Source organism: Arachis duranensis, chromosome 3 (assembly GCF_000817695.3).
Source record: "Arachis duranensis cultivar V14167 chromosome 3, aradu.V14167.gnm2.J7QH, whole genome shotgun sequence".
NCBI lineage: Eukaryota > Viridiplantae > Streptophyta > Magnoliopsida > Fabales > Fabaceae > Arachis > Arachis duranensis.
The window spans coordinates 125,491,485-125,509,643 of record NC_029774.3 but is presented as its reverse complement, the minus strand read 5'-3'; the positions used below and the strand labels follow the sequence as shown (position 1 = coordinate 125,509,643).

Below are 18,159 nucleotides of genomic sequence, written 5' to 3'. Positions count from 1 at the left end.
ATCAATATCCCACAATCAATCTTGGATACTTTCCCCCACACACACGTATTAATGATTGTATTAAAATTATTTTAATTAATTCTAACTCATCTAAATTATGTGATGATGTAAATACCTTAGTTCTTTTATTGGTTTAGTTTTTTCTCAATTTATATCATCCGTGGGATGCACAAAAAGATTCACAGATTAAATATGAATTAGCTTATATTATAATAGATTTAATATTTGTACTTAATAACAACTACTCTAAATGACATACACGATGATATAGCCAAAACATGTGAACAATTAGGAGTGAATGGTGATTGGATTGGATATGACCAAAATTTCAATCCAATTCGTACTAAAATTATTGAATCGGATCAGATTCAATATCCACAATTTTTAAGGTTGAATTCGATCCGATCTAATCTGCAAATTTGCGGATCGGATATCGGATATCAGATATATTTGCAAAACATAAAAATACTTTATAAAATTTATTTTTATTAAAATAATATCAATAAAATTCATTTTTTCTATTCTTTTAAATATATTTACTCTTAAAATAATATTAAACATACTTTTCTTAAATAACTATTATTAGTTGAAATAAAACATAAAAAAAATATTTACTTATTTATTTTTTTATTTTTGCAGATACGTGGTTATGCAGATACTAACACAAAATCTGCATTTCGATTCGATTAGTGTGCGAATCCAATTTGATCTGATCCGAAAGTTTCACAGATCGAATCCACATCCACAATTTTTAAATCAAATTCAGATAAACACTAAAGATATGTAGATTGGTGAACACTTCTGTGAACAATATCTTTTTTGTATTGGGGTAAACATATTTTTTTGCTTTCAATATTTTGAGTTGGTTTCAGTTTGGCTTTAGACGTGTGTGTTTTTTTATACTTAGCACTTAAATAATAAGTTCTACTAATAATATGTTTTATAAGAATATATTTAAAAAGCCAACGAACTATAATCCAAATGGCATAATCTCTTCATATTCATTTAGAGGTTGCGGGTTTAAATTTTTTTATCTTTAATAAAAAAAGTTTAAAAATACTATAAAAAAATAATTTATTTTATATGTCCAAAAAGGAGGAAATGATTTTTTAAAAACTAAAAAAATTTCCATTATTGTGTTCTTAAAATGTGTATGTCCTTAAGTCATAACATAGTTAAATCCTCAAATAATTAATAAAAGATCTCAAAATAATAATAAAATTAGCTATATTAATTTCTACTACGCACTTGTAGCACATTATAGTTTATACGCCTTGATTTTATCTCTTTGGAAATTAGCACAAAAGGTGGTGTTTATTTTATCCATAATAATGGTGCATAGGCTAATTAATTGGATTGGTAATAAATTAGAATATGTGTATCTGTGTAAAAGAAAGAAAGAGAAGGAAAAAAGAAAGGGAGAATCACATTGTGTCAATGTGTCATGTAAGAGTGTAAGACTGCAACATTCTCATTCCTGTTTCCTTTTGTCGGAAGCTACACTCAGATTAAGCAACAGTGCTTAATATTCCTTTCCCAGTTTACCTTTTCTTTCTATTTTTTTAAGAGCTTTTTTTTGGGTCAAATTTTAAGAGTCTACCTTTTCTTTATCTTGTTGTTTTGCTGGTGGGGTAGTATTCCCCAACAAGGTGAAGGGGAATTGGAATTGTGTTTTTTTTGGACTTGAAATGGAATTGTGTTTGCAAGTTTTTGCTTTGGTCAAGTAAGGCCCATTCAGGATATTTTGGGCCTAGGGCTCCATTCCAAACCCCAAATGACATTACTGACATGACTATTTTTGTTTTTGGAGCCCAATTGGCATTAAATCAATATAATACATCTACTGTAATTAAGATTGATTGATTTAATAATTAGCTCATTAATTTGTCTAAGTAAACAGAATTTAAATCATATTTTGTACATATAACAATCTATTATCTAAATATTTTTATAAATCAAATCTAACTAAGTTAAATAATAAAACTTAGAAAAATGTTATATATAACTGATATTTATTGATGTTAGACCAATTTAATTAACAAAAAGACGTAGTATTATTTATTCAGAGTTTATTTACTTTATTCCCTTGGTAAGGATGAGACAAAAAATTGAAAAAAAAAAGTAGCAATGTTGTAACTTGTAAGTTGTAGTAGGAGCTGGAAATCTGAAGTTAGCGCCATTTGAATTGAACTAACTAGTATCCAATGAAGCTTTTCAGTTCCTTTGTTGCTTCTTCTTCTTCTTCTTCTTCTTCTTCTTATTCATTCCCTACGACTACTCTCTATCCTCTTCCTGCTGCTCTTATCCTACGCACTCCCTGCCTTATTCTGCGCCACCCTCTTCCACTCTCTCCTCCCTCCCTCTCCGCCAGATACACCCTCCCTCGCACTCTCAGCGCTTCACCCACCCATAACCACGCCTATCCCGCCCCAAGCCCTCATTTTGCACAATTTGTAACTGCTCTTTCTTTCTTTCTTTTTTATTTTTCAAGTTTTTTGTTTTTGTTATTTATAATTTTGGATGTTGCAGGAAACACGGAAGTTCAAAGTTGAGCTCTTGCAGAAGCTTTCAGATGACACAGATGAGTTTGGGAATGACCTTGATGCTGTTGTTGACGTCTGTGCTCAGGTCAGTGCACCCTTTTTTTCACGCCAGAAACTTTGCTTTTCTAATTAATTAGTTTGGATAGAGATTACAAAGTGCTTCAATTATGTATTTAGAGTGTTAGGTGTTTGGGAAAATGCTTGAACTAGAGGAATTATTCATTGGAATGTCACTTTAAAGTGTTTGAATTACGTAGGACTTGAATGCAATTTACTTTGTCATTTTCTTTTTGCCCATTATGCTTATAATATAGACAAAGTGTTAATGGCAACATTTTAATATGATTTGATGGTTGGGGTTATAAAATAGTATTGCTTCCATTTTACTGATTCAAGTTTGGTTTAGACATTCAGTATTCAGTTCACTGTTCCTTTCATTGTAGTTGTTGCGATGTTGATTTGAAAACCAATATATATGTTAGTATATTGTGATGATGCCATTGTACACATTCACACATGTCTCCATTACTCATAATGAGTGATTCAACTAATCTCAGTTGTTGAAATATACTGGTTGGTGTATTCTCAATATGAATGTTCTTCTATTTTCTAATTAATTTTCTTTTTTGTCATTTTTTCTTTCAAGGTTAATGTTAAAGACTTGTTGTCTTGTGTCTCATAATCTTTTGTTGCATGCAAAAATTGGTTAATTGAACTGCTTGGATCTAATGACCCTCAATAATAATAACTTGCTGAGTTGATTATATTCATGCGAGGAGAAATATACTTTTGGATGATTAAGATGATGGAAGTGCTAAAAATTGTTCAGAAGTGGAATTTCTATCATATGGAGAATTCTAAATTTAATTATATAGATTTATTCTTTATTAACCAATATTTGATGGGATGAAATATCATAAATTGAAAATTAATAAGCATCATGTTATGAGTTCTCATTGCATACATTCACTGATTTACCAGGCTTGGGGATTAACATTGATATCCCAGGTTTATGATTGTTCTTGTTTGATACTTAACTAGTTATAGACGTTACTTAATCGGATGGCAGGATTTCTGGCATATTCTTTATAAGTTGGTACCCTAAGATTGATTTCGAAAGCTATAACATCAACTTCTATTTAATTTGGATTGACATTAATATTGGCTTCTTAGTGTGAATTGGAATTTTCTATCATATACATATTATAGGCTAATTTGCTTAAAGAGCACATGCATCAAATTCCTGGTACATAAATGAGACTATTGTTACACGCATGATTAAAATGAAATACTCATTTATTGATTCCGTGATTGAGCTCCTACATCAATGATGAATATTGCCCTAACCATTCTCAGGACATAGTGGTTGATAAATATTGGCTGAGTGATAACTATCTGTTTCATTCTGCACTTCTTTCTTTTCTTTTCTTTTCTATCCTGATCTGCATTGATAAGATAATCAGCAGCATATTGTTTTAGACATCACTTATTAAACCGTTTCTCTTTCTATTTTTCTGACATACTTGGCCCAAATCTGGCAATATTTTGACATACTACCTCCTATTGAGGCTTGGGTGATTTGAAGCTTCGAGTAGTCTCTTGTTTTCTTCAACCATATCTGTTTTAGATTGAAATGTTTACCATCCTTGGTTTTTGGTCATACAATCAGATATTTCATGAGTTTTTGTGCAAAGAGTATGGAGGTCCTGGGACATTGTTGGTGGAGCCATTCACTGATATGTTGGTAGCTCTAAAGAAGAAGAAGTTGCCAGGAGCAGCTCTGGCTGCAAGGGCATCACTTTTATGGGCACAAAGTTTTGTTGATGAGGATTGGGAAGTTTGGAACTCAAAGCTGAAGTGACTTCCACTTCATAGTTGTCATTTCCAATGTAAGAAATTTTCCTTTCTCTAGCATCATATGGATCCTTTAATTATAACAAAAACTTCACTATTGGTAAATTTTGACATTCACTACTTTTTTTTTCCTTTGCTTTTAGTGCTTTACAAATATGTTGTTATTCACTTTTTGAGTATGAGATTGGTGATGGAAGAGAACTATCTAGTTTTAACCTCTGTTGAATCCTCGGCCATGTTATCAGGGTCAGGAATTCAATGAGGGGGCACCTTCTGAGATGAAAGAAAAACTTCATGTGATGTTCTGAAGCACTGTACATGTTAGCCACAAGCCCACAACCTAGCAAGGTTCAAATTCCAGCCTCTGAGATGCTCTGCAAGGAGGGGCGCCATGGTTTCATCTTCGATGCCGGAGGATTTACCGGAGCTGCTCTCAGCTTTTGTCTCTCTGCTCTGGCTGTCTGTAATTCATTATGCAGTTTCAGCATCAGCACTCATTGATGATAGAGATTCAAACTTATAAAACAAAGACAATATTTGTGTTTGAATTATAGTTTCTTCTAAAACACGGATATTCTAAGATCTCTTTCTATATATATAGTCTAGAGTTGCTCATATTACAAGATCCAGCCGTTGTTTTTTGTTATATCAGTAGCACTTTAAGGAAATCATATATCACCAGCAAGTATAGTGTTTAAGCATTTAAAATTTCCCTTTTAATAGAATATTATTCATGGAATAGTGGTTAACTATCACATTACAAATTAAAAAAAAAAAGAGAGTAAAAAAATCAAAAGAAGGGTAGCTGAAGCAAACTGCAAACCTGATATGTACTTCCTGTATTCAAATTCTCTTCATTTTCTCCAACTGAGCTTTTCTTATCATGATGCACTGTTTGCACCATCTCACTTGTCTTCTCCAATGGCTTTCTCAACTTTGCAAGCTTCCTTGCTCTCAACACTTTTACAACATCTAGAAAACCAGGAAAAAAAAAATCTTCTCAGGAAATAGAAGCCATGCAAACACATATACATAGATACATATATAGAATCACACATATACCAGCATCAGATAAAAATAAATACCTTGAGTGGTGATGAGGCGGTATGCATGGCCAAGAGTGAGAATCTCATTAGGCCTAAGCAGCTTAACATGAGTAACAAGCAGAGTGCTGTTCTTGTTGTTGTTGTTGTTGTTGTCGTCGTCTTCAATATGATTCTTGTTCTTCTGTTGTTGATGTTGAGCTTCTTCAGCAACAGGGAATGGAATAATCAAAGAAACATAGTGACCTGGGTTGTTCCTCATAACCTCAGTTGCACTCACTGGCCAATACAACCTTTCCATCTTCCCATTTGGATGCTGTATCACCAAAGCTGCAGCATCCACTGCTTGACAATTCCCCATTTCTCTCTCTCTCTCTCTCTCTCTCTCTCTCTGATCTCTCAAACAATAACCAAAACGGTTCTTTCTTCTTTCTTTCTTTCTTTATACACACCGTCTTTTGATCCTATAAGTGGAGTTGCCAAGTGCCAACTAACTTATGCTTACTAGGCAACTCAATTTTAATAGCCAAAGTTTGCATTTATGAAGAGTGGGGCATGACAAAAATATTTTGTGGACTTTGTTATTTGAAACTTGTCAATCTTGTTATAATAATGAGTATGTGACAACTCATTCCTACTACTATTCACAATATTATTGTAATCTATAGAGTTTTAAGTGTACTGGAAACACAGTGTTTCAGTTGTTTTAACCGTTGATCTAAATTATAAAAATATATATAATAATATATATTAATTAAAATTAATGGTTAACACAACTAAAATACCAATATTTTCGGTACACTTGAGATTTTTTCTATACTATATGGTACGATTTGTATACTTATTATCTATGCGAAATGACTGATTGGGCACCGGCACCGGCCTCCTGAGCAAGAGAAACTGCCACGTGGAGAGTGGACAGAGGTGGATGATGTTGACGCCGACGGGGTCCATGATTAGTTGTGAGGTTTGTTATAATATAATAATATAAGCTTTGATGGCACATTATTTTAAATTTTAATAATGATAAGGAAGAGGCTAATTAAGTAAGTAAATAACTAACCCAAGCGTGCGTGTTAACATGATTCTTTTAGTTTGATGGACATTGGACACAAGGACAAGGCACTATCTCTTTCTTCATTACAGAAATTTCAGTTAAGGGCTACTACGTAATTCGGTTGCATAGATTTTGTGCAAGAAAAAAAAGAGAGGGGTATCGTATTAGATCGATCGAATAGTCCGTTTATTCGTTCATTTAAGCAAGTGTCAAATCAATTTAAGATGGTTGCGATTTTTCACTTCTTACTTTATAGATCAACTTCCATCTTGTGTGTTTTCATATATTTTTATATCTCAATAATAATGTTAGATTAATTTAATTATTATAATTATGTAAAGTATTACTATAGTGGAATTTCACCAACTCAATATAGTGAATTCTATAAGACTTGAAAAATATTTTTGGTGAATACCAAGTACTTTTAGTAAATAATGGTCTCGTTATAGAAAATAATTCAAATTTTGTCTCCTAACTATAATGAAATGATAGCAACAAAGAACATTGTTTTCCGTGGGGAATTTTAATATAGACGCAATTGCACAATCTTTTTCTTGAATGCTTCGAAGTCAAATGTGATTTATGTAACTTCAAAGTGATCCATTATATGGCAAAACATAGTTTAGTTCCTTCTTGAAATATGTTCCTAGCTGGCTATACTTTGGATATCCTACAGCTTTCAGTAGTGTGACAAAGAAAACATACTCGTTTTCTTGAACCATTTGTCATTATTAATAGCATTAGTATGTAGAGGTGTATAGATACTCGTTTTAGGGAAAATGACAAGGTGAAATATGATTAACTAAAATTCACCATTATATTGAGTTTCATCTTAATTTTTGTATGTACTTAAATCTTCTTTTATCAGCTCACTTATATGAGCTCCTATAAGTACTATTCATCATTTTTAAGAAGTCTCTCCATGTGTTTGTCAACTTCTATCCCCATATATATCACATAGAGAAAAAAAAGCTTAATAAAAATATACATAAGAAAAGGGGGAGAGAGAACAAAATCATTTTGTCTTGTTCAACAAATTCAAATGATGGATGGGATGAAACACTGACCTTCTTAAAACAAGAGGTACTAATATTAGCGAAGATCTTTGACTAATGTAGATGGAAATAAATATACCATGAGTTTGCACTATCATAGCCTCAGGGCTTGTGATTTTCTTCTTTGATTCACATGGGAATGCGTTTGCGCGTGGAAATAGTTTGTGATGCACGTGAGGTGTTGGGATTCATAGGCTGTGAGTATTAATTAGAAGTGGACTACTACTTGTCCAAGCATGACTCATGGGGGATCTACACCCTACAGACTAGTCTTTCATATAATATTGTTGAGATTTGACCCTTTACGGCCATCAATATGGAAGCCACCAAATCAAATCGTATTTGTTGGGGCCTCATATTATGTGTTTCACATTATAGTAGTTTACTGAACAACCTACAGAATTGATGATTCATATTTGCACCGTGTAGTTGGTGGCAAATCCTATCTTTATGGTTGTTTCAACACCTTAATGTTAACATTAGATGCAATTCTTCATTCGTAATATCTATCTCAAGAGCAATGATACTTGAATCCACTTTTGTGGATTTATACCACTTTTTAAACCACAAATGAGGTAAATATAAAATTGAGTATAGCAGTTCCAGAAGATGGTATATACATAATACACTACACACTAAAAGATCCAGTGCCTGAGAAGATAATCTTCTCTGGTTATAATCAACTCATCATATATGACACACAATATTATATTGCTCAATCTACACAACTTGTATATAAAGTCTGGACTACAATCCCTGCAGATATCTAGACACAGTAATAATTCTAGAAACAAAAGAAAAAATGATACTTGTGAACCACCCTTGTAGCCATACTAGTGATTAACAATACCTAGAAAAGGATCACAAATATCATCACAAAAGATTAAAGAAATAGATAGATGGATAGACCTCCAAAATACTTGTTTCATAGAAAGGGGCAAAACACAGAATTTCTAATTTGCCCTTGGGGTTGCCCATTCAACTCTTAGGATGAGATTGTCGTACCCATAACCATTGAGTTTGTTGATAGCTCTTTGTGCATCTTCCCTGTTCACAAAGTTAACAAAGCCAAACCCCCTGCTCATGCCTGTCTTTTGATCAATAGCCACATATACTCTGCTCACAGCACCAAAAGGGCGGAACAGCTCCAGCAAATCGGGCTCTCTGGTGTCCTCCGAGAGATTGGTGACCCTCACAGAATTCTCATCATTCCTACGCTGCCTCATATCCGATCCGCTCCTCTCGGCACCCGCCCTCATACCAGGAGGCACATATGCTCCCTTGGTCGAACCAGATGCAGGAGTCGGGCCATCTGAAGTTGGAGGCCTATCGACAAATCCCTCTGTTGGCTGCACAAGGTCCTTGTAAGGACACCGCGAGGTCCAATGGTCACCCTTCTTCCCACAAGTCCTACACACCATAAGAACAGCACCCTTGTTGATTTGAGATAGCGAGTCTCCAGTAGCCTTTGGCTCCTCTGATTTCGCACCTGTTTAAAAAAGAGATATATGCAAAATTACTCTAATATTAATGATAGATTAATCCACAAAAGAAATTTGTCTTGTCCCATTCATTAGCTACATTTCAGCTCAAGTGAATTATAATAGCACCTACCACAAAGGTGAAATGCCACTATTAATGGACTAAGCACAATCCTACACACCATAGTTTCTCCACTTAGCTCAAGCAAACAACCTAGGAACCCTAATTCCTATTTCCTACTTAAAATCTACGAATGCCATTAACTTTACAAGGTTTAAGTCAATTCAAATTATCCAGTGGCTTATCTTAAAAATTTGAACGAATGTGGAAGGCTAAAGTCTAATTAACGAATCATGTGATGAGTTAATCAAAGCAAACCAAATCAAAGTAGGCACACACAAAACCCTAACTAAACCCTAGAGAGAGAGAGAGAGAGAGATACCTAGGGGCTTGGGGCGCTCAAGGACGATCTCTTCAGTGGAGACCATGGTAAGGCGGCTGCCGACATCCTCGTGAACGGCGTCTCCGAACTTTTGCCATTGTCGGCGGAGGACGGCCTGCTTACTGAGGCGGGCGTTGGCGAGCTTGCGAACGCGAGTAGTGGTAGTGATCTTGAGTTTGTTGCCTTCGTCGTCGAACTTGTACTCTATGACCTTCTTGATTCCGTTCTCGTCAGGACCTATCACCTGCTTCGGCGGCAGGAGGAAGTCAAGGTCCTCGCCGTCATCCTCCTCCAGCTCCCACCACCTCATCTTCCCCTTCTCCGCTTGTGATGCTGCTACTTCCTCCTGTGCCGTCGCCATCGATTCTCTCTCTCAGGGAGTCGACTCGCTCTGACTCTGCTGACTTGGTTGTTATGTGTCAGCTCCACCGCCAATATGGCAGACCACAGAAAAGGATCAGACGCAGAAGGAAACGAACGACGAACGAGGTGATTGTGAAATCCTGCTTACAGTTTTGGGCCAATGAGGCGGTGCAGTACATTTCCCTCTCTTTTCTCCAAGGAATAATATAATCGTGGGCTCATACTCAGGCCCAAATCTTCCATACCCAATCAGAACAATATTTTTGGGCAACATTGGTGAAATTCATTACCAAACAACGTAGCTGGGTAAGTCTAAAAAAAAAACAACGTAGCTGGAGACTTGGAGCCTTGGAGGAGTGCACGCAGCAGGTTTAATGATCAGTCTCCCAATGAGCCTTAACTCACATACTATATCTCCTCTTTTTTATCTTAAAAGTCTTGGGTTTAAATTTTAAAGATTGCAATCAGAAAAAAATTTGATAAATGTATAAAGAGTATATGAATGTATTATGTACTTAAAATTGAGAGTTGTTTAATTCATCTGAAATACTTAAGATTAGGAATTGTCCACTCCACTTGACTAAAAAAAATAGTCTCTTATTTATTGAAAATCAACATGTTATTGAGATAATAATTTAAAATTATTTAATTTAATTTAATATTATTTATTTATTTTAAAATAATTAATAAATATAAAATAAAATAATTTTAAACGAATTTGAACAAATTTTTATTGTTTCTTAAATATATTTTGGATCAAAAAATAAACTCCAACAACATTCGAGATTAACCGTCTCCCGATACGTAAGTATCAGAAAGTTTACGTCTAATGACTAAACAAGGGCACGGATTTGGTGTGCCGAAATTCTTTGGCACACCAGTGCCCATGACACTTATGTTTGGCTGACCGGTGTGCCTATTTTTCCTTGACCGTTGAATCTCTATGCTTTATCAATCCAATGGTAGAGATTAATCTTTCTCTCTCCTCCTATGATTGGTTAGTGGGAATCATGTGTCAGAGGGGTTAGTTTGCAAAATTCACTTTGTAGCTGCTTATTTTTGTTACAATAAAAAATTATTTGGGTTTATGTAGAATTAGTTTATCATGTTTTAAGAATTAAATTAATGGCACTTAGTGATTCTGTTTAACGCTAAATCAGAGATGATGGAGGAGGGCTGGGAGGGAAGGAAAAGCGCTGTGGACGTCGTTTGACGCATACAAGTTAAGCTGCGATGTCTACGTATTCGTCACTGACCCGTCAATGGAGTTGCAGGAAGCTTTCTCCCGCGGAGTCACACTGCAAAGCTGCCTGCTCTACGAAGTGCGGCCTCTGTCGCGACTCATTGGTTCGGAGGATGAAGATCTGCATAGTGTCCTCGCCGGAGCTGCATAGTGTTTCGGCTAGATTATGGCTTTGCCGGAGACGACCAACAAAGAAGGATCGAATCGGCATGGGGACGGTGGGCGAGAGGATGACGAAGGAGATGGCCGATGGTGTTACGGGTCGGGCGGGTTAGGTTAGAACAAAGTTGGTTGAACTTGGGTCAATCCTGATGGGCCTCTGGAGTATATTTTTTTTCCTTGAGATGCACATTTTTTTAGAGACCAATGATGGGCTCAAGTGGTGGGTTATTAATAATTTTGTTAAAAATGGATGACTGCTCTGGTTTGGTCCAAAAAATAAAAAAACTTACATGGCTGAAGAAAGAAGAGGAACACCCAGTACTTCCGTCGGAGGTGGAATTGACATGGGCGGAGCGAGGAGTTTTGCCTTCCATGAAGAGGAGAGGAGCTTCGAGTGGGGTCGGGTATTAGGGGTTGGGTTGCTAGGCGAGTTCGGGTTTTGGTTTTTGGGTCGAGTCAGTTTTTCTGGCCCAATACCAGATAAAAAAATGTTATTTTTCAGCATGACCAAACCAAAAAAAAAAAAAAATTTTAAAACCATAAATATACAAAATAATAAGTGTAATTATGAACAACTTACCTGCTTCCATCGACTAAATCAATCCGTCTATCCATCAACAGGGCAAGGCTGACAATACGAAGGAATTTTTCACTAACCCAGTCAAATGGAATGACTGATAAGATTAGATTAAGGCTATAATTTAAATTTTGAATTCATTCGGTGGTTATAGCCTTTTTTAGAAATCCGGTTATTGCCCTTGGTAATTGCACCCACATTAATTCCCAATTAATGCCCAGTCTAATCAGGTTTAAGGGTTATTTATTAAAAAGAAAAAAAATTTAAAAGGCAGGAGGTGTTTCGCCAGATTAACGCGCGTACGTTTACGTTTTTCACTCCAAAAAAAAAGCGCGTACTTTTCAAAGAAGGGAATCACACTGAGGTACGTACTTGTTTAAACCAGTCCCTTCGTATTCTTTGTTGATCCAAGCATTTTAGTTGGAAACAGGTTTATCCTTTATAAAGGAACGAAATTTGGCATAACATTACGATACGGTAAATGAAAATAATTCCGAATGTTTATTCCGATAGTGTAGGCCCTATAGTGTAAAGTGAGAAGCTGCTTCGAATACTTTTTTTTCCATAGAAAATGAGTAATTAATGTACGTCATTTTTTTTGAAAAAATAAAAGATTTATATTTAATGAAAAAGAAGGGATAACAAGTTTAATATAGTTTTAAATTTAAATTTAAAATTATTTTTAAGTGTTCATCTTTTAAAAGTACATTTACGATGTCTTCGATTCCCGTGCCAAACCCAAAAACGAAGCATCAGTTACAGTGGGCATAAATGAAGGCGTATGTGGCACGGTACCTGGCTTATCTGGTGAGCCGTTTTGCAGTATATAAGTTCACTACCCAGTTTTCCTTCATCGCGTCTGGTGATCCATACTAACGAAGGTCCTCCTTTAACCTTCCGCTTCCACGACGTATTCACTAAATTTAAATCAAATAGGATGAAATTTTGTGCAACTTCCGAGAAAGGCAGAAGGGGAAAGAAGGCCGGATATGGGAGAACGAAAGGGAAAGGGAAAGTGGTGACCCCACTCGTCTGTCCGCTGACTCTTCTGCCTCGCGAAATATGGGAGAGAACTGCAGCAAGGGTTGCGTCGGCCTCGATCCATGATCTGTTTAACATGCAGGCGACCTGCAAGGCGTTTCTGGACGCAGCCCGCTCACCTCTGGTGTACAAGGTGGCCTCCATGGCGGAGATACCCGTCGTGTTCGGTTATGACATGGAGGACCGTCCTGAGGATGTGTTCCTTTTTAAAAGCGAGCGCGCAGGAAATTCGGCCGCTATATTCCGTATAGGGATGAGGGAATTCTTCTGGATGGGCCGAAGAGTCGGTGGGTGCGACACCCTACTTGAGGCCGCCGATGCGGGCGACGTCCAAGCCCGCTACATGTGTACGATGCTGCTGCTGACGCCTGGTGTTGGGGACGAGGCGGACGCTGGCAGGAGGGTTGAAATGTTTGCGAACATAATGGCTGCTGGAAAAATTGAATTGTGCAAAGAACTCTTCGGGCAGTTGTTTGTAAATCCGCAGATTGGGGTCCACCCGTCGGATCCAGGGAAGCCCATAGTGTGCCGGTAAAGCGTCTGCCCGACCCGCGGGACCACGGGTGCCGCCAACGATTCGTCGAGTGTGTCGTGCGTCTAATGCCTTGCCGAGTTTGAGGTGTTGCATTTCCTTAGTCTGTTTACTTTCAGATGAAGCTTGTTTGTAACCAAAGTTGAATGTATTTCATTGCTAATGATTCGTGCGGTTGAGTTGTTTGGCTTTGTAAATTTCCGCTTTCGTGGGTCATACAAATGAAATATTTGAACCGATGCATATCACGATGTTTTTACTTTTAAACGCTCCCACGCATAACCTTCGATAGAAGTACTATTACATAACTTCATTAGCTAATAGATCAAGCAGAATATAAAAAAAAAAGAACAAACAGACCAGAACAGCTCAATATTAGCGTTGGGCCTAAATAGTACAATACTAGACACCTTCTGTGCGCATTCCCATCCGAATGTTAGAGGAGATCTGGTACACACTTGAGAGGGAGAGGTGGTTAGGGTTGATGGTGGAATATACAATTTATTGTTTTTTCTTTCACCTGGAGGCTAAGAAATGGAAGAGTAAACAAATAAAGCAACTAGAGTGGTCAGGACTCAGGAGTAAGGGTGCAAGGAGTCTAGGTTCGCGAATAGTGGTGTAATTGCACCAGCAAAGAACAAATAAATAACATTTATCTTATTCCTTTATCAATATAATTATTATACTATCTGGACGCATCGATAAATGGAAACATCTAGGAAAACGTATGCGGTACTGAACCACAACCCCCTAACCCCCTCCCCCCATGGCATTATATAAAAATGCAAAATGCCACAAGCTCAGTCGTCTATCCTCTTCATAATCTCCGATAATCACTCTACGAAGTTCTTGCAAATGGCCGGAAGTCCCGAGAAGGACACTAAGAAAGTGGACGTATCTGTTCATCACAAATGCCCGCTGAATCTCCTTCCTCGCGAAATTTGGTCGATTATTGCCACCAAGGCTGCATCGAGTTCGATTGAGGATCTGTTCGACATGCAGGCGACATGTAAGGTTTTCCTCGGTGCGGCGAGATCAGACACTGTATACAAGCATGCGACGATGTCTTATAAATCGCTAGCGCGGTTTTTAGGTAACCAGGACGGGCCTGAAAGGAGATTCCTTGATCGCTGCCTGGAAGTGGGAAATGTGGATGCTATAGTCCGACATGGGTTCGCGGAATATCTACGGTTTGGTCGCCGTGACAAAGGCATGGAACTGCTTGCTAGGGCCTCAACGGAGGGCAGCGTCAAAGCAGGTTACCTGTCTTCCATGTTGTTAATGTTTGATCACGAAGACGAGGAAGACATGGTTAGGGGTGTTCAAATGATGGTGGGTTTTATCAATTCTGGCCAGCTAGAGAGCTACACCAATTTCTTGACGGACGTTTGCAAAGATAATAAAGTGATCTTAAATGAATTGTTGGCACGCATCTGAACGACCGTGACTGTTCACCACTCACGCCAATCCTCCCCCAACTGTACTGTTGAGCGATTCGTCCAGTGTGACGTGTGTGCAATGCCTGGCCGAATACGATGTCCGAAAGTTCCTGGGGACTTATTGCGTTTAAGTAGTTTTCTAAACCCCAATGTTCGAGGTTTTTTAGGAGTTTTTATTATGTAATTGCACTGAATGTATGTTTTATTATATAACAAGAGCGGGAATTAATTTGAATTTTGTTTCGATCAATGGCTTCGCATTCTCTGTTCGTTCGAGCAATCTATTTTAAAAGATGTATTTCCTATAATTTCACATAATATTAGGATATCAAAAAGTAACATGAGACTATGTATGTATTCCTTGGTTTTATTATGTAGTGTATAGTGTAAAATGACGGTACATGTACTTAAATCAGTAGAAACCCGTAAACATTCTCGGAAATCCAACGCACTGCCTCTGGTATTTGGCTCCGATATCAACAGATTAAAGTATATATAATCATATTATACGAGTTTAAGTTCCAGTACAGAAGATCAAATGGGAGACAGAACAAAAAAAAAAGGAAATAAAAGCAGCATACATGCCTGGACGAAAAAAATGACATTTAGATATCAATAATGTGCAGCACATCAACTACCTCCGGCCCCGTCTTCATTCTGCCCGGCCGGATGATGACCACGACGGAGCAAAAACTTTTGCCTTTCCTCCACAACGTCCAGCCGGCGTTCTAGGTCACACCACAGAAGAGACTCAACATGTTCCCGTTCATGGCGCTTGGCAATTTCTGCCTGTATTTCCTTCTCAGTGAGAACCAACTGTTGAAGGAGCGCGTCATTTTTTTGCTTATCTGTTTTCAATTCTTTTTCAAGCTGTCGCTTTTCCTGCACCTCTTCCTCCAGTTCATCCTTCCTTGCCTCGAAGACGAACTTGGAGGCCATCAGCTCCACCTTTGCCTGCCTCAGTTCTGCGTTGGTCGTTACAAGTGTAGCCTTTAACATCTCCTCCCTCTTAACCAGTGCCGCCTCAACGAGATCATAATCTGTGGACTTTTCATCTACGCAGATGATGTCGATAAGTGCGTCGATCGAGAGTTCCGCGAGGTCGCCGGGACTAATGGCGTGTTCGGTGATGGATTGCTCCGACATTTTCTCGGTATAAGAGGACGACGACATAGTGGCAATAATGGAGAAGGGTAGACTGAGAGTTGAGAGAAGGAGTTACGGCAAAGAAGAACTGAAGAAGGGTTAGTACTTAGTAGGGTTTGGGGTTGTGAATAACGGGCACGTATACATATATATAGTAGAAAGTTGCTTGGATGGGTTTTTTACGCAACTAACGTGTCAATGATGGGATTTATTCACGAAAATAAGACATTAATTTAAACTATTTCGATGAAAAAAAAAAGGAAAGGATAACATTTAACATTTATTCATTGAGTAATTAACGAAAGCAATTAAGGTTGTCATGAATATAACACAAGAATCGAAAAGTCAACATTAAATTTTTTCGTCGTAAAACCAAATCAGTTGAATTGGATAGCACACTAGTATTTCGTTCGTCCCTTATTAATTAACTATCTTATCTTTTCCAGAACCATCGGTAGAGAAACGTACATTTAACATTTATTCAGTGAGTAATTAACGAACACAATTAAGGTTGTCATGAATATAACACAAGAATCGAAAAGTTAACATTAAATTTTTGCATCGTAAAACCAAATCAGTTGAATTGGATAGCACATTAGTATTTCGTTCGTCCCTTATTAATTAATTATCTTATCTTTTCCAGAACCATCGGTAGAGAAACGTACGAGGCACTGAACCAATTAAAAAATATATATATCCTTACAGCACAAAATGTATCGTTGGTGGTCGTGTGTCGTCTTTATACTCTGTATAACCTATGGCCTAAGTTGCTTGCAAATGGCTGGAGGTTCCATGAACAACGGAAGGAAGAGGAAGGCAGCCAAGAAGGTCGGAGGTAAAGGGACCGTCTCCGTTGAGTGCGAATGTCCACTGAATCTTCTTCCTCGCGATATATGGGTCAGGATTGCCACGAGGGTTGCGTTGTATTCGATTAAGGATTTGTTCAACATGCAGGTTAGTTGCAAGGTGTTTCTGGGTGCAGCGAGGTCCGACGCTGTTTACAAGGAGGCGTCGATGACGGAGTTGCCGATTGCATCCTGACGATTGGATTTTTGACGGTTTAGAATTTCTCAAATAAAATCTCGTCGAAGTATAGTTTCTAAACCAAGCAATAATCCTTTCGTACAAAAAGTTGTTTGTCACTAAAACAAACCCCTAAATTTATAAACCGAAGTATTGAACCTCGGGTCGTTCTCCCTAGGATTTACAATAAAGTGTCTTGTTTTTTGTTGTGAGTTATTTTGGGGTTTTTTGAGATTATAGACAAGAATTATAAATGGCAAGGGAAATAACCTAACAACGAATAAAGCTCTTGGCAAGATATGAGAACTAGAAGTCCTATCCTAGTTATCCTCCTCAATTGTGATGGCAAATTGTCCATTGCTCCCACTTAATCAACCTCTAACCATGGAGGAAAGTCAAGTGGATGAATCAATTTGATTCCTCAAGTCCTAATCAACTCCTAAAGGAAAGACTAGCTTTAGAGGTATTCAAATCAATTAGCAACTTCTAATTATCAATCAACAAAGGAATTAGATAACTCAAGAGTCACTAATTACTCTACCTAGGCCAAGAGGAACAAAACCTACACTAAAATCCAACCAAGCATTTCATCAAACACTTGGAAGGCACAAAAGAAAAGCAAAGCAAATTAACAACAAGAAGAGAATCTAACAACAATTATTACAAAGAATTAGCAACAACAATCAAGGAAATCACAATTATCATGAATTACCTCAAATTGCATTATTGGAAGAAAACAAAGGAACAACAATATATCCAAAAACAAAGTGAAGAATTACAATTATCAAATGTCAATCCCCTTCAATCCTTGGCTCTTATATGCATTTTGGCGCCAAAGTTGGTTGCTGAAACCTTCCAAAATCGCCAGGCACGTGTTATATTAATGAAGTCATGTGCCACCATCGGTGTGTGCGCGCACGGTACGCGTGCGCGTCCTTGTCCTGTTTCGCAATGTGCGCGCGAGCGCCTTGTGCGCGTGCACGTGCATGGCCTGGATCAATTCTTTGGCTTTTTGTGCTTCCCTCCACTTGTATGCTTCCTTCCTTGCTTCCTTTGATCCATGCCTAGCCTATTTCAACATGAGATTACTAGCAAACACATCAAGGCATCTTATGGAATCAAAGAGAAACTAGAATTCATCAAAATAAGGCTCAAAA

General features: G+C 37.5%; 5 protein-coding genes across 5 annotated transcripts; 3 read left to right on the top strand and 2 right to left on the bottom strand.

Moving 5' to 3' along the window:
- The first annotated feature begins 2,086 nt into the window (after positions 1-2,086).
- LOC107481291 (protein PLASTID REDOX INSENSITIVE 2, chloroplastic) lies at positions 2,087-4,404 on the top strand. The gene is made up of 3 exons (XM_016101548.3): positions 2,087-2,453; positions 2,530-2,628; positions 4,213-4,404. The coding sequence occupies exons 1-3, from the start codon at positions 2,205-2,207 to the stop codon at positions 4,402-4,404; spliced, it is 540 nt and encodes a 179-aa protein (XP_015957034.1). The 5' UTR covers positions 2,087-2,204.
- On the bottom strand, positions 4,382-5,933 carry LOC107481290 (uncharacterized). Its single transcript, XM_052258341.1, has 3 exons — positions 5,483-5,933; positions 5,221-5,369; positions 4,382-4,858 (listed from the first exon to the last, which is right to left on the bottom strand). The coding sequence occupies exons 1-3, from the start codon at positions 5,799-5,801 to the stop codon at positions 4,748-4,750; spliced, it is 579 nt and encodes a 192-aa protein (XP_052114301.1). The 5' UTR covers positions 5,802-5,933; the 3' UTR covers positions 4,382-4,747.
- Positions 5,934-8,195: 2,262 nt separating this feature from the next.
- LOC107481292 (uncharacterized) lies at positions 8,196-10,013 on the bottom strand. Its single transcript, XM_016101549.3, has 2 exons — positions 9,477-10,013; positions 8,196-9,041 (listed from the first exon to the last, which is right to left on the bottom strand). Exons 1-2 carry the CDS (start codon positions 9,835-9,837, stop codon positions 8,506-8,508), a joined length of 897 nt encoding a protein of 298 aa, XP_015957035.1. The 5' UTR covers positions 9,838-10,013; the 3' UTR covers positions 8,196-8,505.
- Positions 10,014-12,758: 2,745 nt separating this feature from the next.
- LOC107481115 (uncharacterized) lies at positions 12,759-13,397 on the top strand. The gene has a single exon (XM_016101330.1). It carries the CDS (start codon positions 12,759-12,761, stop codon positions 13,395-13,397), a length of 639 nt encoding a protein of 212 aa, XP_015956816.1.
- Positions 13,398-14,183: 786 nt separating this feature from the next.
- LOC107481116 (putative F-box protein At1g67623) lies at positions 14,184-14,831 on the top strand. The gene has a single exon (XM_016101331.1). It carries the CDS (start codon positions 14,184-14,186, stop codon positions 14,829-14,831), a length of 648 nt encoding a protein of 215 aa, XP_015956817.1.
- Positions 14,832-18,159: the final 3,328 nt, after the last annotated feature.

Bases quoted from the DNA above. Each gene is read 5' to 3' on its own strand.
- LOC107481291 (XM_016101548.3), top strand. From the start codon at position 2,205: ATGAAGCTTTTCAGTTCCTTTGTTGCTTCTTCTTCTTCTTCTTCTTCT. The intron at 2,454-2,529 runs GTAACTGCTCTT...TGGATGTTGCAG, and splicing joins GCCCTCATTTTGCACAATTT to GAAACACGGAAGTTCAAAGT. The intron at 2,629-4,212 runs GTCAGTGCACCC...TCATACAATCAG, and splicing joins TTGTTGACGTCTGTGCTCAG to ATATTTCATGAGTTTTTGTG.
- LOC107481290 (XM_052258341.1), bottom strand. From the start codon at position 5,801: ATGGGGAATTGTCAAGCAGTGGATGCTGCAGCTTTGGTGATACAGCAT. The intron at 5,370-5,482 runs GTATTTATTTTT...CTGGTTTTCTAG, and splicing joins CCGCCTCATCACCACTCAAG to ATGTTGTAAAAGTGTTGAGA. The intron at 4,859-5,220 runs GTTTGCAGTTTG...AATGAATTACAG, and splicing joins ATACAGGAAGTACATATCAG to ACAGCCAGAGCAGAGAGACA.
- LOC107481292 (XM_016101549.3), bottom strand. From the start codon at position 9,837: ATGGCGACGGCACAGGAGGAAGTAGCAGCATCACAAGCGGAGAAGGGG. The intron at 9,042-9,476 runs GTATCTCTCTCT...TTTTTTAAACAG, and splicing joins TGAGCGCCCCAAGCCCCTAG to GTGCGAAATCAGAGGAGCCA.
- LOC107481115 (XM_016101330.1), top strand. From the start codon at position 12,759: ATGAAATTTTGTGCAACTTCCGAGAAAGGCAGAAGGGGAAAGAAGGCC.
- LOC107481116 (XM_016101331.1), top strand. From the start codon at position 14,184: ATGCCACAAGCTCAGTCGTCTATCCTCTTCATAATCTCCGATAATCAC.